Source organism: Misgurnus anguillicaudatus, chromosome 7 (genome assembly GCF_027580225.2).
Source record: "Misgurnus anguillicaudatus chromosome 7, ASM2758022v2, whole genome shotgun sequence".
Classification (NCBI taxonomy): domain Eukaryota; kingdom Metazoa; phylum Chordata; class Actinopteri; order Cypriniformes; family Cobitidae; genus Misgurnus; species Misgurnus anguillicaudatus.
Window position 1 is genome coordinate 10,203,944 of NC_073343.2, and position 18,191 is coordinate 10,222,134.

An 18,191-nucleotide genomic window follows, 5' to 3' on the forward strand; every position below is an offset into this window, starting at 1 on the left:
TAAGTACACACAATTGGTTTAATACCATATCTGTAATACCAAACTTACAGTATAAGTGAACATTTATATTGAATTGTATTGGGTGGCATTTATCCATAATTTTGAGGTCCACAAATACAAAAAAATAAATCCATAATTCAAATATTTTTAATTAACAATATAATCATACAGCCCTGTTACATGTTTTTATTACTTTTTCATGCGCAGAATAGGCTATGTTGTCATACAGTACACGTTCAGGCACCTGTTGCTCACAAGCATTTTCAGTGGTAGCAGGTCACAGTGAGTCTAGCTACTGGTAGGCGCTGTCCATACCAGAGGCAAAGCCGTGAGTTCCTGACTTGTGTAGTCATCTCTCACGCAGATCATCAGGAAGGATGAATTAAGGTGTCTCGTGCCTTTGGAATTTTGTGGGCGGTGAGAAAGTGAGACAGAAGTCATGGAATATGATCTAACTTTGCATGGCTTGTGTCACAGTCTGGACCTATATATATAAGCAATGATGGAGAGGGGCTACACAGATCATCAGGGAGCTGAGCAGGCACACTGATCGCTTTGGGACTAATTTACTTAAGAGGACTACATCCCTCATCACTGACAACATTACAACACAGGCACTACAAACAAAGAGCTGAAAACATAAACTCAAGACCACAGACATGGGACTGCTGCGTGTTGAAGAACTGGTAAGTTTGTGCTGCTGACACACACAACATTCTGTATGCAGGTATGACTGCGGATGGGATTTTCTTATAATGTCTGAATGTGAACTACAGAGTTTGATTTTAAGATTTATGTGGGCAGACTATAGTGAATGCATGCACAAAGAAAGAAAGAAAAAGAAAGATTGAGACAGACAAATGCATAAAAAAGTTACAAATTGATAGATAGATAGATAGATGAGAAAGAAAGAAAGTGACAAACAAGAAACAGTTTGAGGGAGGGGGTGATGTTATTAAATATCTGTCAGTGATTAAAGAGGATCCAACTGCAGGGACCTTTCCTACTATTTTAAACAACTTGGATAATAACAAACGTCTGTAATTATTTATTTAGATACACAAAACAGCTGAACACTCCCTCTGCCCCACCCGCACAATCACCCTAAATTAAACTACATCTGCTTTAAACCACATGGCACTTCTTCGGAGGCTGTTTAATCCTAGCAACAGTGTGTGTAATAATAAATGTACTGTTGCTCATATTACAGGTAACTGGGAAGAAAAGCGAGGGAAAGGGAACAGGAGGGGGCTGTGCAGAGGTGTTTCCTACAGGAGAATATGAGACCACCATCATTCAAGAGAAACAGGATGGTGTTCAGACGCACAAGGACCCCAATGAAAGCATCCAGAATGACAATAAACAGAACGAACAAAACATCAAACTCAATGTATGAATGCATACAACTTTACAAGAGCGAACATGGCTGAACATCTTACATGATAGCAGTATGAAAACAAAATCTATTGATTTCTTTTGTTAGGTCGACCGGTCAGGGCAGTTAAAACTGGAGACTGTAGAAGACCTCTACAACATTTTGCAGCTGAGAAAGAGGAGGAAGGAAAGAAAGACTCAAAAGCCAAAGAAACAGCCAGAGCCTGACATCCTGGTAAGCTGGGTCATTACATTAAACTAAATGTAATCAGTGTACAAAACACATAAAACTGTTACAGTATGTAATAACGTGTCGATTTTCTGCCTGTATTTTTTTCAGCCTGAAACCGTTGACCAGACTTTGTTTCTGAAGGCTGTAACAGAAAATAAACTCCCTGTTGTTGAGAAATATTTGTCAGATGGTGGAGATCCCAATGCCTGCGATCATGTGAGTATGACAACAACACACACAGTCTAGTGCAATGTACAGAATTGAAATAAAAAATGTTGTCCTCTCCCTCTCTCTCTTTCTCTCAGTTTAAGCGCTCAGCTCTGCATAAGGCCAGTGCACAAGGTCACATAGAGATCATGAAGAAACTCCTGGAGAGAGGAGCATCAATGGAACATAAAGACAAGGTAGAACAAATGGGACTGTGTAGAATAATAATTATCATTTTACAATACAAGTCATAGATGCAAACTTCCATGTCATTGGCTTTTTTATAATTCGTCATTATAAAATGTCTATAGCTGGATGCCAGAGCTGTGCACTGGGCCTGCAGAGGTGGAAGCCTCCCTGCCCTGGAGTTACTGCTGAATGAAGGAGCCAAATTCAATTCTAGAGACAAGGTAGATCCAAATTTTTTCATGCAATATTCTTCAGAGCAAATAAAGTGATTGATTAATGTAACGGCATACATAAGTTACACATTTACCAGAAAGTGCACTAACTAGTTTCCTTTTTGTGGATCTGCAGCTTAGTAGTACACCCCTCCATGTTGCGGTTCGAACAGGACATTACGAGTGTGCTGAACATCTCATTCACTGTGGAGCTGATGTGAACGCTAAAGACCGGGTGAGATATTTTTGCACTTCCTTAAACAATGCGAAAATGTTTTGGACTTTCATTTAGCATATTTTTACACATTCACTGACACATTATTACGCTACTGTTTCTCTTATGCTAATGCTCTGTGTTTGTGCAGGATGGAGACACACCCATGCATGATGCAGTGCGGATAAATAGATTTAAAATGATAAAACTGTTGATGATGTATGGAGCCAGTCTTCATGCTAAAAACAACGTAAGTCCAATCTGGGTACATACTACAACTCAACATACACCACAATGTATTTACTTGGCGCCCTCTTGAGACAGATTGAGTTATTACAACTGACTTGAGAAAATATTACATTTAGAGGCAAGAGATGCAAAAAAAGATAATGAGTGCTACTGTTTACAGATGTTGGTTTCTTTTCATCTGTTTAATAATAACTATCTTACACTGTTTACCTTAGAGAAGTCATATGTACAAATAAACCAATAAGAATGGGTTTTACTTATGCATACTGTAGATATATATCCTAAAATTATGTTCTTTACAGGATGGAAAGACACCTTTGGAGAGTCTGCTTTCATGGCAAAAAGGAGTAAAAAACATCCTCAATAATTTTAATGAAGAGGCAGAACCAAAGCCAAATGACTTAACTTCCTTCCTACTGCTGAACTAAGTGACACGTTTCTTTTTTTCTTTCTTTCTTTCTTTCTTTTCTTTTCTTTCTCTTTCATTCTTTTAAAAAATGAAACTGGGCAGTGCTTGCAATAATTGTGGACATTTGCAATGATGATTCTTATTGCTGGCAATAGAGCATCAAATATATTTATGAGGTTATTTGTAAATATTGTTTTCTCACCCTGAAGATTTTAAGAAAACTTCAGTCAGTGGCCTGAGAGTTGTTTATTGGGTGGTTGGTTTGTGTTTGATTGTTTATTTATTTATTTGTGCATTTATTTAATGTAATTTTCATTGGTTTAAGATCTCAGTGAGTACGCTGAAATAATGTCATGGCTATGTTTTGATCTTTTGAGAGACGTAGGCTACTGCAATTGTCTGGAGAGAGAAACAGAACTGAAACAGAATGTAAATGCGGGTCTGAGTATGTTTATTAAGTGAAGTTTATAATGATGGATTTTATTTTTCTAATTGTTTTGTAACTATGGATTGGAATTGAGAAAGATATGGAACTGTATAGATGGAAGTCCCTAAAAAAGCACTTCAGAAACATGTCAAATGTGTTATTTTCATGAACACTTTTATAAATTGTGCACCATTGTAATTTACTGTACATGTAAATAAACCGTGTGTCTCAATCAGCTCCCTTCAGTAGTCAGGGCACTGATCAGGAAGTCAGCCATTTTAAGGGCTGTCTCAATCGCAAAATCCGTTCATTGCACTCACTGGAACATTCGTTCCCTAAAAATTCCCACAATGCACCGCAAAAACCAGTGAGCATCGATGCTCCCTATGTTCCCTAACCGGAAATCACGTGACCTTTTCTGAAGCTCGCCAACCGAACATCACGTGATCCAACTCAATAAACTTTATGAAATGTTACAGAACTTTTATAAAGACAAACGTTTGTTTTAGTTGTAAATATAAACACACATTGCTACACAGTAAGGGACCACAATCTACTCAATATTTAAAATAATAATATTTATTTAAAATTGTAAATATATTATTACATTTAAAATGTAATTATATGCCTCCAATTTTATGCACAGATATCTAAGAGAATAATGACAACATTTTTCACAATGTACTGTTTTTAAAATTAAGTCAGAGAGATGTTGGTTTTGCCGGTTGTTAATGAGTAACAGCTGTGAGTTATTACAACGCGCTTATAGTCACGTGACAGAAAAATAAGTGAACATTGCTGTTTCTCAATTCCAAGAACGCAAAGAACGGACTTGCGTCCTCGTGGAGATCGGTCTTGCCAGGCGACCTTGGAAGAACGAACTCGGAAGTTTTGCCGCAATGACTTCTGGGGCGTAAAGCGATTTCAGCAAGTCTGCACTCGATGCATCCTCGATATCAAGAACACATCCGGGTATTTTCATGCGTCCTCTGTCCTTGCGTTCTTGAGAATTGGAATGAACTTCGACCGTTAATGATGACGTAGAGCGAGGACACGAGGACGCAAGATCGCTTAAGAACGCATATTGAGAAACAGCCATTGTCCCAATGTGAAGTGAGCTAGGGTCCTTAACAGTGCCCGAACCTGTGTACACGATGTACTGGACTGATTCACGACCTCGGGAGCTAGGGAACGAATTGAGACACACGGAAAATGTTTGCCATTTTGTGTCTTTGTTGAGTCTCAGTCTATTTCATTCCTAACAAACAATAACAAACAAAAATGAAATAAACAACAAAAACATGAACACGGGCAATAACATAATCTTTACAAAACAAACTGAAAACGAGACATTTACACACTGACCTACTGTACTGCACCAATGCAGCGCCATGTAAATGCTGCGCATTTTGTAACGCCACTATGAAGTTCTCGAATGCGAGCTCCCAGCAGCCTTTGCCGTTGGTTGGTCTCGCTCATCCCATTGGAGGAATTTGAAAATAAGTACGCGCGGCTGTTTGGGAGATGAGACAACACAAATAAACACTGTTAACGACGTCGGAATTAATATTATACAGAGTTTATCATCCGACATACAGAGTGTTTAATGCACACGTTTAGTGTTCTGTTGTGAAAGGTAACGTTAGAGTTTATTTTGGGTTTGTGTGTTTGGGAGTGTCCGTATGACAAATGTCTGCTAAACCTCCGAGAAAAAGTGTGTAAAGTTTGTGCATCACTGAACGCATTTAAAAAGTCAAATCAATAGTGAAGTCCTAAAGGCGAGGAATAGAAATATAGCGAACAAGAATTCCATTGACGTCTGAAGTGCTAAAGGGATATTGTCACCACTTTGTGTTTTAGATACGGTGATCTCAAACGTTAACGTGCTGTTTTTTTTGTTGTTGTTGTTGTTGTCATGTTGTACTTTACAGCAGGATAATGGAGTCGGGGCTAAAGGATGAAACGGTAAGATCTGAGATGGTAACAGTGGAAGATCTAAAGATAAATTTATCATCCGAGTTCAGTGAGTGTTCCGATTTCCAGGTAAGCTGACAGCAGGCATGCTTTTATAAATGTACGGATTTTTACATGAAGAAATCTGTGATGTGTGGAAGCCTGGATGGATTACATTAAGGATTGTTTTGTGTGCTGGTGTCTCTTTTGAATGATCCGGTTGACCTGGAGAAGGAACATTTGAAGGTCTATCTCAGGATAAAACCATTTTCAGCAACTGAGATTGAGAATGGAGAATCACAGGTGAAAACTAGAAGAAAAGGCTGTTGCACACATATGACAAGCACTCTATGGGGCGGTTTCCTGTACAGGGTTAAGGACATTTAAGTATTATTAGGACATTTAAGTAGTTTTTACAAACAAACCTTACACAAAACAATACTGATGTGCATCGTGAGACAAAACAATGGCACTGATATGTGTTAAAATATGTCAGTGCAAGATATTTTTTGAATTAAGGCAGCCCAAACATGCATTTTAGTCTGGGATCAGGATAAGCCCTGTCTGGAAAACCGACCCTAAATGCTTCTGTTTCCTGGGAAATGTTTAATTACTAGTTTTTTCTAGTATTTATGTATTTTGACTGTTAAAAATGCTGACAATTTTTTTGTTAACTTCATTTGTGGGTGATTCTCACGAAATCTAGACTTAAAAGGTGTCCAGCATCAGATTTTTTAAAAAGCTCTTGAAGACATTTTTTGCACATATAAGATTAAGGTCTTCTATTTCCTATAGAATTATTTACATTTTTTGTCATTATAAAAAATTATCATTACCGCAACATGATATTACATTTAATATTTGCATTTACAAACTCATGTTCGGTAATGAGAAATAAAATGTTGTCTTGGGTGCTATGACAAACAAAATTTCAACTTTCATCTGGAGAGAAAAAATAAGATCTGCTTACCTGGTAGCCATCTTGAGTGTCACAGTCAATTATGTCCCTTCCAACTATTTTTTTTTAAAAATGTTAGATCCTTGAGGGTTTAAACAATGATTGAAAATTGTTGCGGTGGATGAGAAAATTAGTTTTGGACACATTAATATTCCTTATTATTGTCAAATACTAGGGCTGGGTATCGATTCAGATGTTCCAGATCGATTCGATTTCGATTCACAGGCTATCAAATCGATTCAATTTCGATTCTCGATTAATTTTTCGATTCTGGTTCTCATGTAGGTTTTTATACTCGATTCTCGATTCAACTCAATGAATATAGATTTAATACAAAAACTATATTAATAAAAAAGAACAGTGAACAGCAGTTTACAAGTGGGTAATTAATAAAAAAAATTAAAAGCCACAACACTAACGTTGAAGAAGACTAATTAGATTAAAGTTAATCTTACGTTCAATGTTTGCGGAACTAAATATAAAAGAAAAAAAAATCGATTCTGCTCTTTGAGAATCGATTTTTATTAGACCACGTTTTAAAAAACGATTAATCGGAAAATCAATTTTTTTGCCCAGCCCTACCAAATACCACATGTTTCTTTACTGTAAATGTTTATAGTATAACATGCACTGAAGCTTTTCATTTTTTAGATTTTTTAATTATAAATATTTCCATGTCAAAGAACCCAAATCCAGTCATGGACACGTTGCAATGATGAAAATTTTCCCCTATAAAGGCGGAGTCCACGATGTTTGAAAAACGCATTGGAAAAGGAGACGGGCCGACTACCAAAACACACTTATAGCCAATCAAATCAAATGCCGGGTTGCGTATGTGTGGGGCGGGTCTATCAACAGAACGTCCAGGTTCTATTGGGGTAGGGGCGTGTTTGTTTAGGTGATTTCAAATATCAACATTGGCTTTCAAACATCATGGACTCCGCCTTTAATGTAGAAAAAACGACAAAATTGGTTTGTATGATGTCATTTGAAATCATGTGCAAAATAGTACATGAAGAGATGTTTGAAACTGTATGCTGCTTATTTTGATACTTTACTTGTTTCATGACACCTCATAAGTCTTATTTCGCGAGAATAACCCATGTACAGCAGAATTTAGGTAGATTTTAATGCACTGAAATTAACAGGGTAAAAAATACCTTGGATGACTTTTCCAGTCTTACACAAATTTTGCGATCGAATATATTCACCGGACAATTTGTAGAAATTAATTTTTGTTTTATGATGTGTGTTAGATTTTTTTGCAATATGCTATTGATTTCTATAGGTTATAGCAATAATTGTTTAAGTTAGTTCAATGGTAGTATTCAACATAATTGGAAATTTTCATTTATGTGGTTAAAATGATAAAACATTCCACAATTTCAGTGGGTTAGTATTGCCCTTCAAAAAGTTCATTTCTGACATTAGTCTCTTTCCCATTGTGTGCCTTTCTGTAGGACTGTGTGGCCATGCACCCTCCAGAGACTGTGCTTTTAAAAGCACCACAACCATCGCTCTCTGCCAGACTCAGTGCGAAATCAGTTCCTGTTACAGCTCAACGTTTCCAGTTCTCTAAGGCAAGATGATGCACCAGCACTCTCAGTTTATAGTGATTGATGATGTGCAATAGTAGTTTTTCCAGTTTGACAACACCGAACAACTTTAATCTTTGTACTTAAAAAGTTTGAGATCAGGTATTGTGCTTTTGTTTTGGTCAGTTTGAGTCTTATTTTTGACTGTATTTTTAGGTTTATGGGCCAGACACAACGCAGGAGGAGATGTTTGATGGTACAGTGAAGAGCCTTGTCCAGCATGTGCTTGAGGGACAGAATTCTCTGGTGTTTACGTACGGTGTCACCAATGCAGGGAAGACCTTCACCTTTTTAGGTCTGTGTATTTTGTATATATTATATTCTACTTATTTTTTCTTTTATACCAAAACTGGAAAAAAACACGAACATTTCTAAACCCATTCTAAATTTTGTGATGTTAAATATCTCACCTCTTCTTTCTTAGTATGATGCTAGAAATGTGTTTTATGAATAAGTAGTTATTTGAAAAATATTATTTTCAAGCATGTTGACTGTGCTAATGCCTCAGGTCCAGATAATGATCCCGGCATCCTGCCCCGTTCCCTCAACATGATCTTTGGCAGTTTAGAGGGTCACATTTTTAACCAAATGTGCCTGAAACCTCAAAGGTGCAAAGATTTTATTAGGCTGACCAAAAAACAGGAAAATGAAGAAGAAATCACTAAGCGTAATCTACTGAAGCTCTTCAAAGAGGTACTGGAACATAGATACAGACATCAGATTGCTCGGAGACAGTGGCTGTATCTAAAATAGTCCCGTTCACAATTCCTTACATTAATCCACTAATATACCAGTAGTTCTCTTAAAGGGGACATAGAATGATTGAACGGAGTATTTATCCTTGTTCTGTGATGTGACATGTAGACAAAAAAATTTGTTTGGGTCTGTAATGCTTTAGAAGCTTCCTAAAAACCTCTCTCAGATAGCTCTATTAGGGTGGGGGATTTTAAACAAGTGGTTTTGCACCTATTTGGCTCCCCCTACTGGCTTAACTTGCAATCTCATTACTGATTGGCTGACTTTGCTGCCACTCAGAAAATGTAGCCAATTATTTTAAAGTGAAGGGGCAGAGAGATGCATGTGATGTCATAAGCATCAGTTTTTCAGATTGGTCCGTTTTCTGGCTGACATTTCTAAAAGAGGAATTTCTATGAGACTGAGATGTTGAGCATGTTTAGCACTTTTTGTATGTTTGTGAATGCGGGTAGACCACCATTATTCAACAAAAACAAGGTAAAAATGGTTTGTCTTTCTCTGTCCCCTTTAAAGGAGTGAATCATATCCCGATCTATGAAATCGAACACACCTGCTGTGTTTGCACTTAATTTATAGTGATCAAAGGCTTAGGGCATTCCCTATTCACCAGTAGTGGACACTCGTCGCAATATAAGTAATGACCCACATCCAAGTCAACAAGACAGAGGGAAGTTTGCGAGGAAAGGGAACAAAATTTTACAGTGGAACACAGCCTAGGATTTTGGACACTAGGGGAGAGCAGGCCACAACCTAACACTTTTTGGTTTTGGCTCAATCATTCAAAAAATATTTGAGTTTGATTACTTATATTTTTACACAAGCAACACACACATCTCTGCTACAAATGAACATTTGAAGTTTGTTTCTAGTACTTACCATTCTTGGACAATTACACCAAACGTGACAGAATTGCAAAAGTTACAACTTGCCCCATAGGTGGGGTTAATTGTAACAGGCAGGGGGTTAGTTGTAACACTTGCTAAAAATTAAGTTTGCAGGCAAATATTTCAATACTATTTTGTCTTTATACTTAAAGTGGATATTGTTTATATATATCTGTCTTTAATAGACAGGTATCCACACTGTATTCATTCATCCAGCCCTTTTCTAACAATAGTTCAATTATAAATTAATACAAATGTCTAAATATGTGAGAAAAGCAGCACAATTATGACAAAACACCTTTTTTATATGTGACCCAGTCTGTAATAACCATACTACAGTTTCAAAATCAAATTCTGAGATGATGAGCATCAAAGTCTGATTCTAGCCATTCATTTCATTATCATTTCAATCTTTGACATGACCTTATTCAATCAATATTAAACATATGAACAAAAATAAGACGGGCACATTTATTTTGTTGGCAGCCAGCAATCATTTGTGTGTAGCTTATTTAAAACAATGGCAAGAATTACGCTAACGTTAGCGGTTTTCGTATCGTAAGTGCTGAGGGGTTAGTAACACAGCGTTACAATTAACCCCGCTGGGTCAAAATATTTTCAAGCCTACCAAAAAAGTTGTTAAGAGCTGCAGGTATATTTCAAATCGATGCTATATTTTAGTCAACAAGACACTGATTAATATGACATAGCATTGGATTTGGTATCTTACACACCCTACATAGAAACCGAAAAAAAAAACATGATGAATAAATGTACGTACATGCCACCAAAACACTTGTTCATCAATAACTCTCTGGAAAAACATTATACATTTCCATTAATTTGCTGGAGATCGTCTTTTGGCAGCGTGAAAAAAACACAAGAAAAATAAACACACAACCTTGTGCAACAATGTAAACAGTCTGTGTTACAACTAACCCCGCGTTAGTTTTTGCCCTGCACACCCCTACTAAAAATAGATGTTCCCTCAAGTAGTGCACTATTTAATGGTATGGGGGCTATTTCGGACATAGCCAATGTCAGGTAGAGAGTGTAAAACTCACTACAATTCGAGTATCTTAGTTTTTGCATGGGTGTTAAATCCTATTAAATATTAAAATTTGATCTTTTTTTAATTCTTTATTCTTTTTAGACGAATGCTCAGAAGAACTTGTCTGGCCAAAGCTCAAAATCTGATTTTGATGGTAAAAAGCACGAATTTCTACACCACTATAATATATTATATGATCACTGGCTTGTATTGCTTGTATTGGTGACAAATAACTTTTGTTTTTCCACCAGATGGTTCTTCTTTGTGTGATATTAGCACTGGAGCGAATGAGAAAAGTTTGGCTCTGGACATGGACATTCACACTAAGTTTTCTGTTTGGGTTTCGTTCTATGAAATCTACAACGAGAACATTCACGATTTGCTGGAACAGCAAGCGAACAACGCCTCACGTAGAATAAACCTCCGTCTTTGTCAGGACGTCAAAGGCAACTCATTTATCAAAGGTAATCGACCACCTGCTTTTATATTTCAAGCAACAAGAAATGTCCTTGGAACAGCTATGATTACCACAATAAAGGATTTTAATCTTTTAAACAATTAATAACATACAGTTTCATGCAAAATTGCAATCTTTCTTTATAAAATCAATTCACCAATACTTTTAACTCTTATTGCAGTGGGTTTGTGGGTGGTTATTTATGGTAATGTCCTTATGTGCAATAACTAAAACTGGCCAGTGGTTGGTGCTAGTACAACATCAAAAAATTGACAAAAACAGCATTCCAACGTTTCCATGTACAAAGCTCATGTACTATTCCTCACATTGGTTGTTTCAAACCCATATGACTTTTCAGTTAAAAAAGCCAATAAGATGTTATGGATGTTTTTTTTATGCAGTAACCATGTATGAGGCTGTGCATGTGTTATAATACAGTACATTTTTAAGGTGAGGAAGACACAGATATAAGTTATAGTAATTACTTATGGAATGGACATCTGCCTTTTAGTCCTCCTTGGCACATTTATGAAAGTAGCAGCAATTGATTTTGTATTTCAAATCTGTATTTCAACTGATTCATTGAAAAGATGAAGAAGGATTTGATCATAATATGAGGATAACAAGGGTTAACAAATATGCAACCTAGTCTGTGTAAACCGTTTTCTGCATTAAAAATCATCTTGTATAATGTAAAGAACATTCTGGCCCCATACACACTGCATATTAATTCGGTTGACACCTTTTAATGCTTAATCCTGTTCTGTACACACACACAGTTCAGTAATTTACGGGACTGAAACAACTGCATTCTACAACTGAATTTACTCCCGCAAAATGCAGGTAGTGACAACTGCATTTAAAGTTACTCTGCATAGTGTGTGTACATAACTGAACTGAACAACTAGTAGTTAATAAAGTGTTTAAACGTGCTTCATTGCTGTGGAGCATCCTTACGGTACATTCACACGGGCATTCACTTTTAATGGATGACGTCATGCTTGCCAAACTGAATTGTGGATCCGTCGGTTCCGTGTCAGTGCCGTTGCGCGTGGCAGAAGTTGAACATTTCTCAACTTTTTACGCGGCAACGCGTGCGTCAGCCAATCAGATTGCCTTATGCAAATAATCTAGGCAGAGCCAGCCAATTACATTTATGGAAGACCGGAGCAGGTGCTGCGGCCACTGTAATTCGCTGTTGGCCATATTTCAGACAAGCCTTCTGTCAAGCGTCAACGCTTTTGCACTGTATGTACCGTTATGCTGCGTTCAGACCAGCCGTGGTAGACGCGTGAAGCGCAAATGATTTCAATGTAAAGTCTATGTAAAGACGCGTTGATACGCGTCTGGAGGTCTCACGATGCGAATGAGGTGTTTTACGCAGTGCGGTACATGCGATTCGGCTTCATTCACTCATCTAGTTCGCGCGAATGACATGAATTGAGCGTTGCCACGGTAAACGCGCGAGTTGGAAAATTTTAATTGCCGGAAAAATGTGCTGTGTTAAACAATCAGGAGCTTGCTCTAATAGTGACGTGAGTACAGGAAGCGAACAGAGTCGCAAAAGCCCCTCCCATGACGCGAATTCCCACATGAATGTCTCGATGACTAGAATTTTACGCACAAATGAAGTGAGTAAACTCAAACTGTTCAAGCAGCAAACTAGGCGTGCTAGATGCGATTTTGACGCCTCAAACTAAGCTGGTGTTAACCCACGGTTATGCTGCGTTCAGACCATAGACCGTAAAAAAAATTGGACGTAGTGTCCGTGACGTCACCCATTGGTATGTGAAGATCGCTTTTGAAGCTTAAAGTAGGCGTTGCCTGCCGTCGCCATCTTGGCCGCGCGTCCCCGCGAATTACTCGCGGAAACCCGAAAATGGGTAAAGAGGCGGGACATGGGTGAAACTGAGGTGAAACCACGCCCGCCTAGCGCGAGTCTAGTGACAGCAGTGGCTGTTCAACCGACACTCAAGCGGCCACGCCCTTAAATATGCAGAAGTTTAAGGCTTAATAAAAACTGAGTTAGAAAAAAAATAACCCCCTCACAGTTGTCATGAAGGGCAAAATTATCAATATAGGCCAAAAACACATTTTTTAACAGGCTATAAAAAAATTATTTTATAATGTAAAGTTGGCCATTTTTAACATGGGAGTGTATGGGAATTGACTCCCTTTTGAAGCCAGCCTCAAGCGGCCAGTCGATGAATTGCAGTTTAAGTCACTTCCGTGTTGGCTTCATTGGAGAGATCGGAAGGTTGCCCCTCGGTTCAGACCAGGGGCGGTATAGGCGTCAAGCGTAAGTGATTTCAATGTTAAGTCAATGTAAAGATGTGGTGACGTGCATCTGGAGGTCTCGTGGCGCGAATGAGGCATTTAGTTCGGAGCGTCTAGTTTGCGCGAATTGAGCGTTTCTGCGGGAACCGCGCGAGTTGGAAAATTTGAACTTTGGTGATAAAATGTACAACATTAACCAATCAGGAGCTTGCTCTAGTAGTGACGTGATTACAGAAAGAGAACAGAGTCGCAAAAGCCTATGGAAGGTCTTCATTTGGCGCGAATTTCACAAGCGAATGAAGTGAGTAAACTCAAAATGTTCAAGCGGCAAACTAGACGCGGTAGACGCGAATTTGATGCCTCAAACGCGGCTGGTGTGAAACCACTGGAAACACATTCGTACAATACACAATGCCAAGGTTAATTGCAAAACAACGCTGTTAAATTATTTTGGTCAAAGCTGTGAACGATAAACACGCGAGACGGCAGAACGTTGCTATAATAATCTCTGTGGCAATCATCACTTTTTTTGGGAGTCACAGTGAGTCTTGTTCTGTACACACATAAAAATAACATTTGGGGCATTCACTCCCACATTTAAATGCGGTTGTCACTTCCGAAAGTTTGCAGTGTTTACGAGGCCTCTGTGAAAGTACAACCCTGATGACTTATTGACCAAGTAAGGTCTTGTCAGAGATTGAAACTGAAGTAAAATCAGTGTCTGTAGTCAAAGTTTGATGCTCCTAATTAGTTCCTGAGACATTAGTTTGGATTTCACCGACATGGTCACATATAAGACTGGTGCATGGTGTTGGTGTTTAAGAGTAACAAAGTGAGCCTTTGCTGTATTGTTCTACAGATCTAAAGTGGGTGCAGGTGAGCAGTGCTGATGAAGCGTTTAAAGTGATGAAAATAGGCAAGAGGAATCAGAGTATCTACAGCACCAAACTCAACCTTCTCTCCAGCAGAAGGTAAACATGACCCACTCATTGTGTTATGTCAAGCTGGTTCAGTACAGTTTGAATTGAATGGTGGATTGAATTCTTTCTCCATCTTTCTGATTTAATGCTCTTGTTCCCTCTTATTTTTAGTCACAGTATTTTCTCAGTCCGGATTCTGAAAGTTGAGGATGTGGGAATACCCAGAGTGGAGTCAGTCAGCGAGTGAGTCGGTTTGTCCTGATCTGAGCTATCTGCAAGCTGTTTGTTTGTTTGTTTGTTGAGTTTCTGAAAGCATGTTGTGGTTTCAGGCTGGCATTGTGTGATCTGGCCGGGTCCGAACGGTGTGCTAAAACCCAAAATATAGGTGATCGTCTGAAAGAGGCAGGAAACATCAACACCTCACTGCTTAGCCTGGGAAAATGCATCAATGCACTTCGAAATAGCCAACAGTCTAGGTACTGTATACATGTTTCTTTCTCTTTTTTATTCTTTATTTGCTTCTTTTAATTTAAATGATTTGTTTTTTATTTCCAGACAGCATGTTCCGTTTCGAGAGAGTAAACTCACTCACTATCTGCAGGGCTATTTCACTGGCCGAGGTAAAGCCTGCATGATTGTAAATATTAACCAATGCGCATCCATGTATGATGAGACGCTCAACGTACTCAAGTTCTCTGCTGTGGCACAGAAGGTTTGTGATGCATCTGCACCATGTACTTTGCTCTTTATTTGTTACAGCTTGTTTTATTAACTGACTATTTTCATAAACTTTTTCAGAGTATGTTATAGGGATGGGCATTTTCCAGTAATTTACTATTCGAATATATAAGCTCATAAAGAACGAATATTCGAATATTCGTTTATTTAAATTATGTTAATTAAGACATGCGTGTTTTGTATTTTTCATTTTTTCATAATTTCACAGAAGGCTTATAATTAGGAAATATCCACAACAAGCTAAACTTATATTCTGTATGCATATATATATATATGTATGTATTTTTAAGTTGAAAACATTGCAAAAAATATATATATATATATATATATATATATATATATATGTATGTATGTATGTATGTGTGTGTGTGTGTGTGTGTGTGTGTGTGTGTGTGTGTGTGTGTGTGTGTGTGTGTGTGTGTGTGTGTGTGTGTGTGTGTGTGTATATATATGTGTGTATATATATATATATGTATATATAAGTCAAATCCTTAGTTTCAAGTCGGTCGTTAATATGAATTCATTACTGTTTGATCTTACATACATTATATTATACCAAATATTATACACTAACCCCAAATCTAAGCGAAGTTTGAGGACTTGCGAAGTTTAAAGTTTGAGGACTTGGCTATCATCATTTAAACCGACTCAAAACACCAAATAAGAGCCCGAAGCAAACGAAAAAACACATCTACATAACCGACTGTTCAGTCGCCATATAAATATCTTCTCAGTTTAGTTTGACATGTATTTGTGAATAAAGAAACCATATTTACCCTACCTGCTTCGGTAAAAGCCCGTTCTTCTGACTAGATACAATAATGCCGGTGCTGCGGAGAAAACTCTTCCTTGTGATGGTTATCCGATAAAAACAACAGACGGATTGAACAAGATTAAATATCTGTATTTAACATTATTTTACAAATAACGTAAGCTGGCTCGATACCTTATTGTTGACTGTGCAAAGTTACTAACGTTAGCTTAATTTAACAACATTTCACAAAGACGGAGCTTTGCTGCCATGTGCAGTTATCCGGTTTTTTGAAAGAGCACATATAATACATGTTCTCCGTTTCATTTCGTTCTCCGTGTCTGTCTCGTTATTAACAAAATAAAGTAGACTTTATAACAGAAAGCTTACAAATCTCTCATGATGTGTTGATGCTGGCGGCGGAGAAGCACGTTTAAAACACGTGAGCCCTCACTGAGCCAGTGGCCAAATACGGCGCGCCGCGGACAAAATTATTATTGCCGATCGAATATTCGAATATCCGTGCCCATCCCTAGTATGTTAGCTTATAATCATATTCTTGAACCAAAATTATGTAGAATAGGTGAACAATTTTCTAGCCTCTCTCAGGTCCTTAAAATTCCAAATGCTGTTTTGCTAGTAATACTTCAGAATGCAGAGTCTGCATCTTGTGTCTGTTATAGATAATTCTGTATCTCATGCATCAGGTGGTGGTCCTTGCCCCCATTTCTGTACCGTTGGTGGTGAAAAGGAGGGCCAGAGAACTGTCATTTATAATCGATAATGTTGATCGCCGGCAACTGCGACGCAGCTCACTGGTGGGGTGGGACCCCAGCCTTGAGGATGTCCAGGAAAATTCTGTCACTGAGGAGGAGGAAAGTGAAGTGGAGTACACAATACTGGACACTGAAGTGGAGGAGTTTTGTGAGGTTCGGCACCTTATTGTATGATACATTACCAAAGTGAAATTAATTATTTCATTTTGGGATATTCTCATAACCTTGTCAGGTTAACATGGATTTTCTTGTTTTGCTATTTTTTTATCCATTGTGACACATTCTCTATTCTGAATATACCTATGCATTCAAAATATTCAGAAATTCTTATTTACATAGTTATTTAGCAGATACTTTTATCCAAAGTGACTTACAAATGAGCTAAACAATAGAAGCAATTAGACAACACAAAAAAGCAATACAGTCAGGGTTCCCGCGGGGTCTTAAAAAGTCTTAAAAAGTCTTAAATTCAGAAAGTTAAATTTAACGCCATAAAAAGTCTTAAAAATGGCCAGATTTTCATCCTAGGTCTTAAATTTAATTAACCCAAGTCTTAAATTTCTTACCTGCGTTTATTCCCGAAAAGCGTTGTCCGCAAAAAATAAAATAGTAATTTAAAATGCAGAACTAATCAGTGATGGAGGAAGAAAGTGTTTAATGGGCGGGCCTCTAAAAAGGAAAGATTCGCACTTCGCTCGTCACTGGATCGCATTTCAATCCAGTTTTTAATCATTTTTTTTTAAAGAGGATACAAATGTAGGCTATTATAATCCATGCAATTCATGCCATAAGCAATATTTCAGGTGTTGTGATCTGACTGTAAACTGTAGGTTTGGCGAGAAACAAACCTTAAATGCAGTTTTGTATAAGCAAAAATCTTTTCTGTGTTAATTTAACCAACTAGCCCGTGGCTTACCTGAGCATTTGCCAGGTTGTGAAACATAAAGGACCCAGAAGCGAAAAAATCAACACTGCTTTATTGAAAATCAACATAAACAGTCAGGCCGCCGAGTCCCGAACCACCAACAATGAATCAACTTTAGTGTTACACAGTTTTTACTTAAAAAGCTTTTGTTTACCTCACTGCTCCATGCGCGTTTACTCCCTTGACTTTAATCTGCTAATCTTGATGACGTATGCAGAGTAAAAATGCGACCTCTGGAGGCTACAGCCTAAATGGCCTTGTTAGCAACACACAACAAACTACGAACAGCCTTTTAATGGTAAATTTCATTTTCATTTAATTATTGTGTAATTAGAGAGGCGAATAAATGCGATGGTGGTATAGCGCATATTAATGCATATAACATATGGGTAGAGAAAGTGTAAAACATGTTAACAAGGCACTTATCATCAGCTGACGATACTGATCTTCCCATATTAGTGGATTTTATTTGTCAAATTTTTTTTTAATGATGATATAAAAATATATATATAATTTGACACAAACTTGACACAAAGAGAGGAGTGATGTGCGCTCATTGAAGGCCACGCTTGCTGCTGCATTTTGGATCATCTGTAGAGGTTTAGTTATGCAGGATAGAAGTCTGGCCTGTTGTGTA

At 37.8% G+C, this 18,191-nt stretch overlaps 2 protein-coding genes across 7 annotated transcripts in view; both read left to right on the plus strand.

Moving 5' to 3' along the window:
- Positions 1 to 367: 367 nt before the first annotated feature.
- Positions 368 to 3,750, plus strand: ankrd1a (ankyrin repeat domain 1a (cardiac muscle)). Its single transcript, XM_055171562.2, has 9 exons — positions 368 to 686; positions 1,211 to 1,390; positions 1,484 to 1,609; positions 1,715 to 1,822; positions 1,912 to 2,010; positions 2,125 to 2,223; positions 2,351 to 2,449; positions 2,580 to 2,678; positions 2,980 to 3,750. Exons 1-9 carry the CDS (start codon positions 660 to 662, stop codon positions 3,103 to 3,105), a joined length of 963 nt encoding a protein of 320 aa, XP_055027537.1. The 5' UTR covers positions 368 to 659; the 3' UTR covers positions 3,106 to 3,750.
- Positions 3,751 to 4,993: 1,243 nt separating this feature from the next.
- The window catches only part of LOC129417105 (kinesin-like protein KIF20B), a 32,211-nt gene continuing 19,013 nt past the window's right edge, over positions 4,994 to 18,191 (plus strand). For 4 of the 6 annotated variants that reach the window (XR_012370466.1, XR_008635678.2, XM_073869408.1 and 1 more), the window contains exons 1-13: positions 4,994 to 5,149; positions 5,445 to 5,555; positions 5,664 to 5,769; positions 7,885 to 8,004; positions 8,176 to 8,314; positions 8,528 to 8,712; positions 10,813 to 10,864; positions 10,962 to 11,174; positions 14,304 to 14,415; positions 14,536 to 14,607; positions 14,694 to 14,840; positions 14,920 to 15,076; positions 16,561 to 16,782. Coding sequence is in view for 4 of the 6 variants with exons in the window: in XM_073869408.1 (XP_073725509.1) it covers positions 5,452 to 5,555; positions 5,664 to 5,769; positions 7,885 to 8,004; positions 8,176 to 8,314; positions 8,528 to 8,712; positions 10,813 to 10,864; positions 10,962 to 11,174; positions 14,304 to 14,415; positions 14,536 to 14,607; positions 14,694 to 14,840; positions 14,920 to 15,076; positions 16,561 to 16,782 (1,629 nt within the window). In the remaining 2 variants the exon portion in view is untranslated. Of the gene's footprint in view, positions 5,150 to 5,444; positions 5,557 to 5,663; positions 5,770 to 7,884; positions 8,005 to 8,175; positions 8,315 to 8,527; positions 8,713 to 10,812; positions 10,865 to 10,961; positions 11,175 to 14,303; positions 14,416 to 14,535; positions 14,608 to 14,693; positions 14,841 to 14,919; positions 15,077 to 16,560; positions 16,783 to 18,191 lie in introns of all 6 variants that reach the window. The other 2 variants (XM_073869410.1, XM_073869409.1) reach the window with 2 other exon arrangements.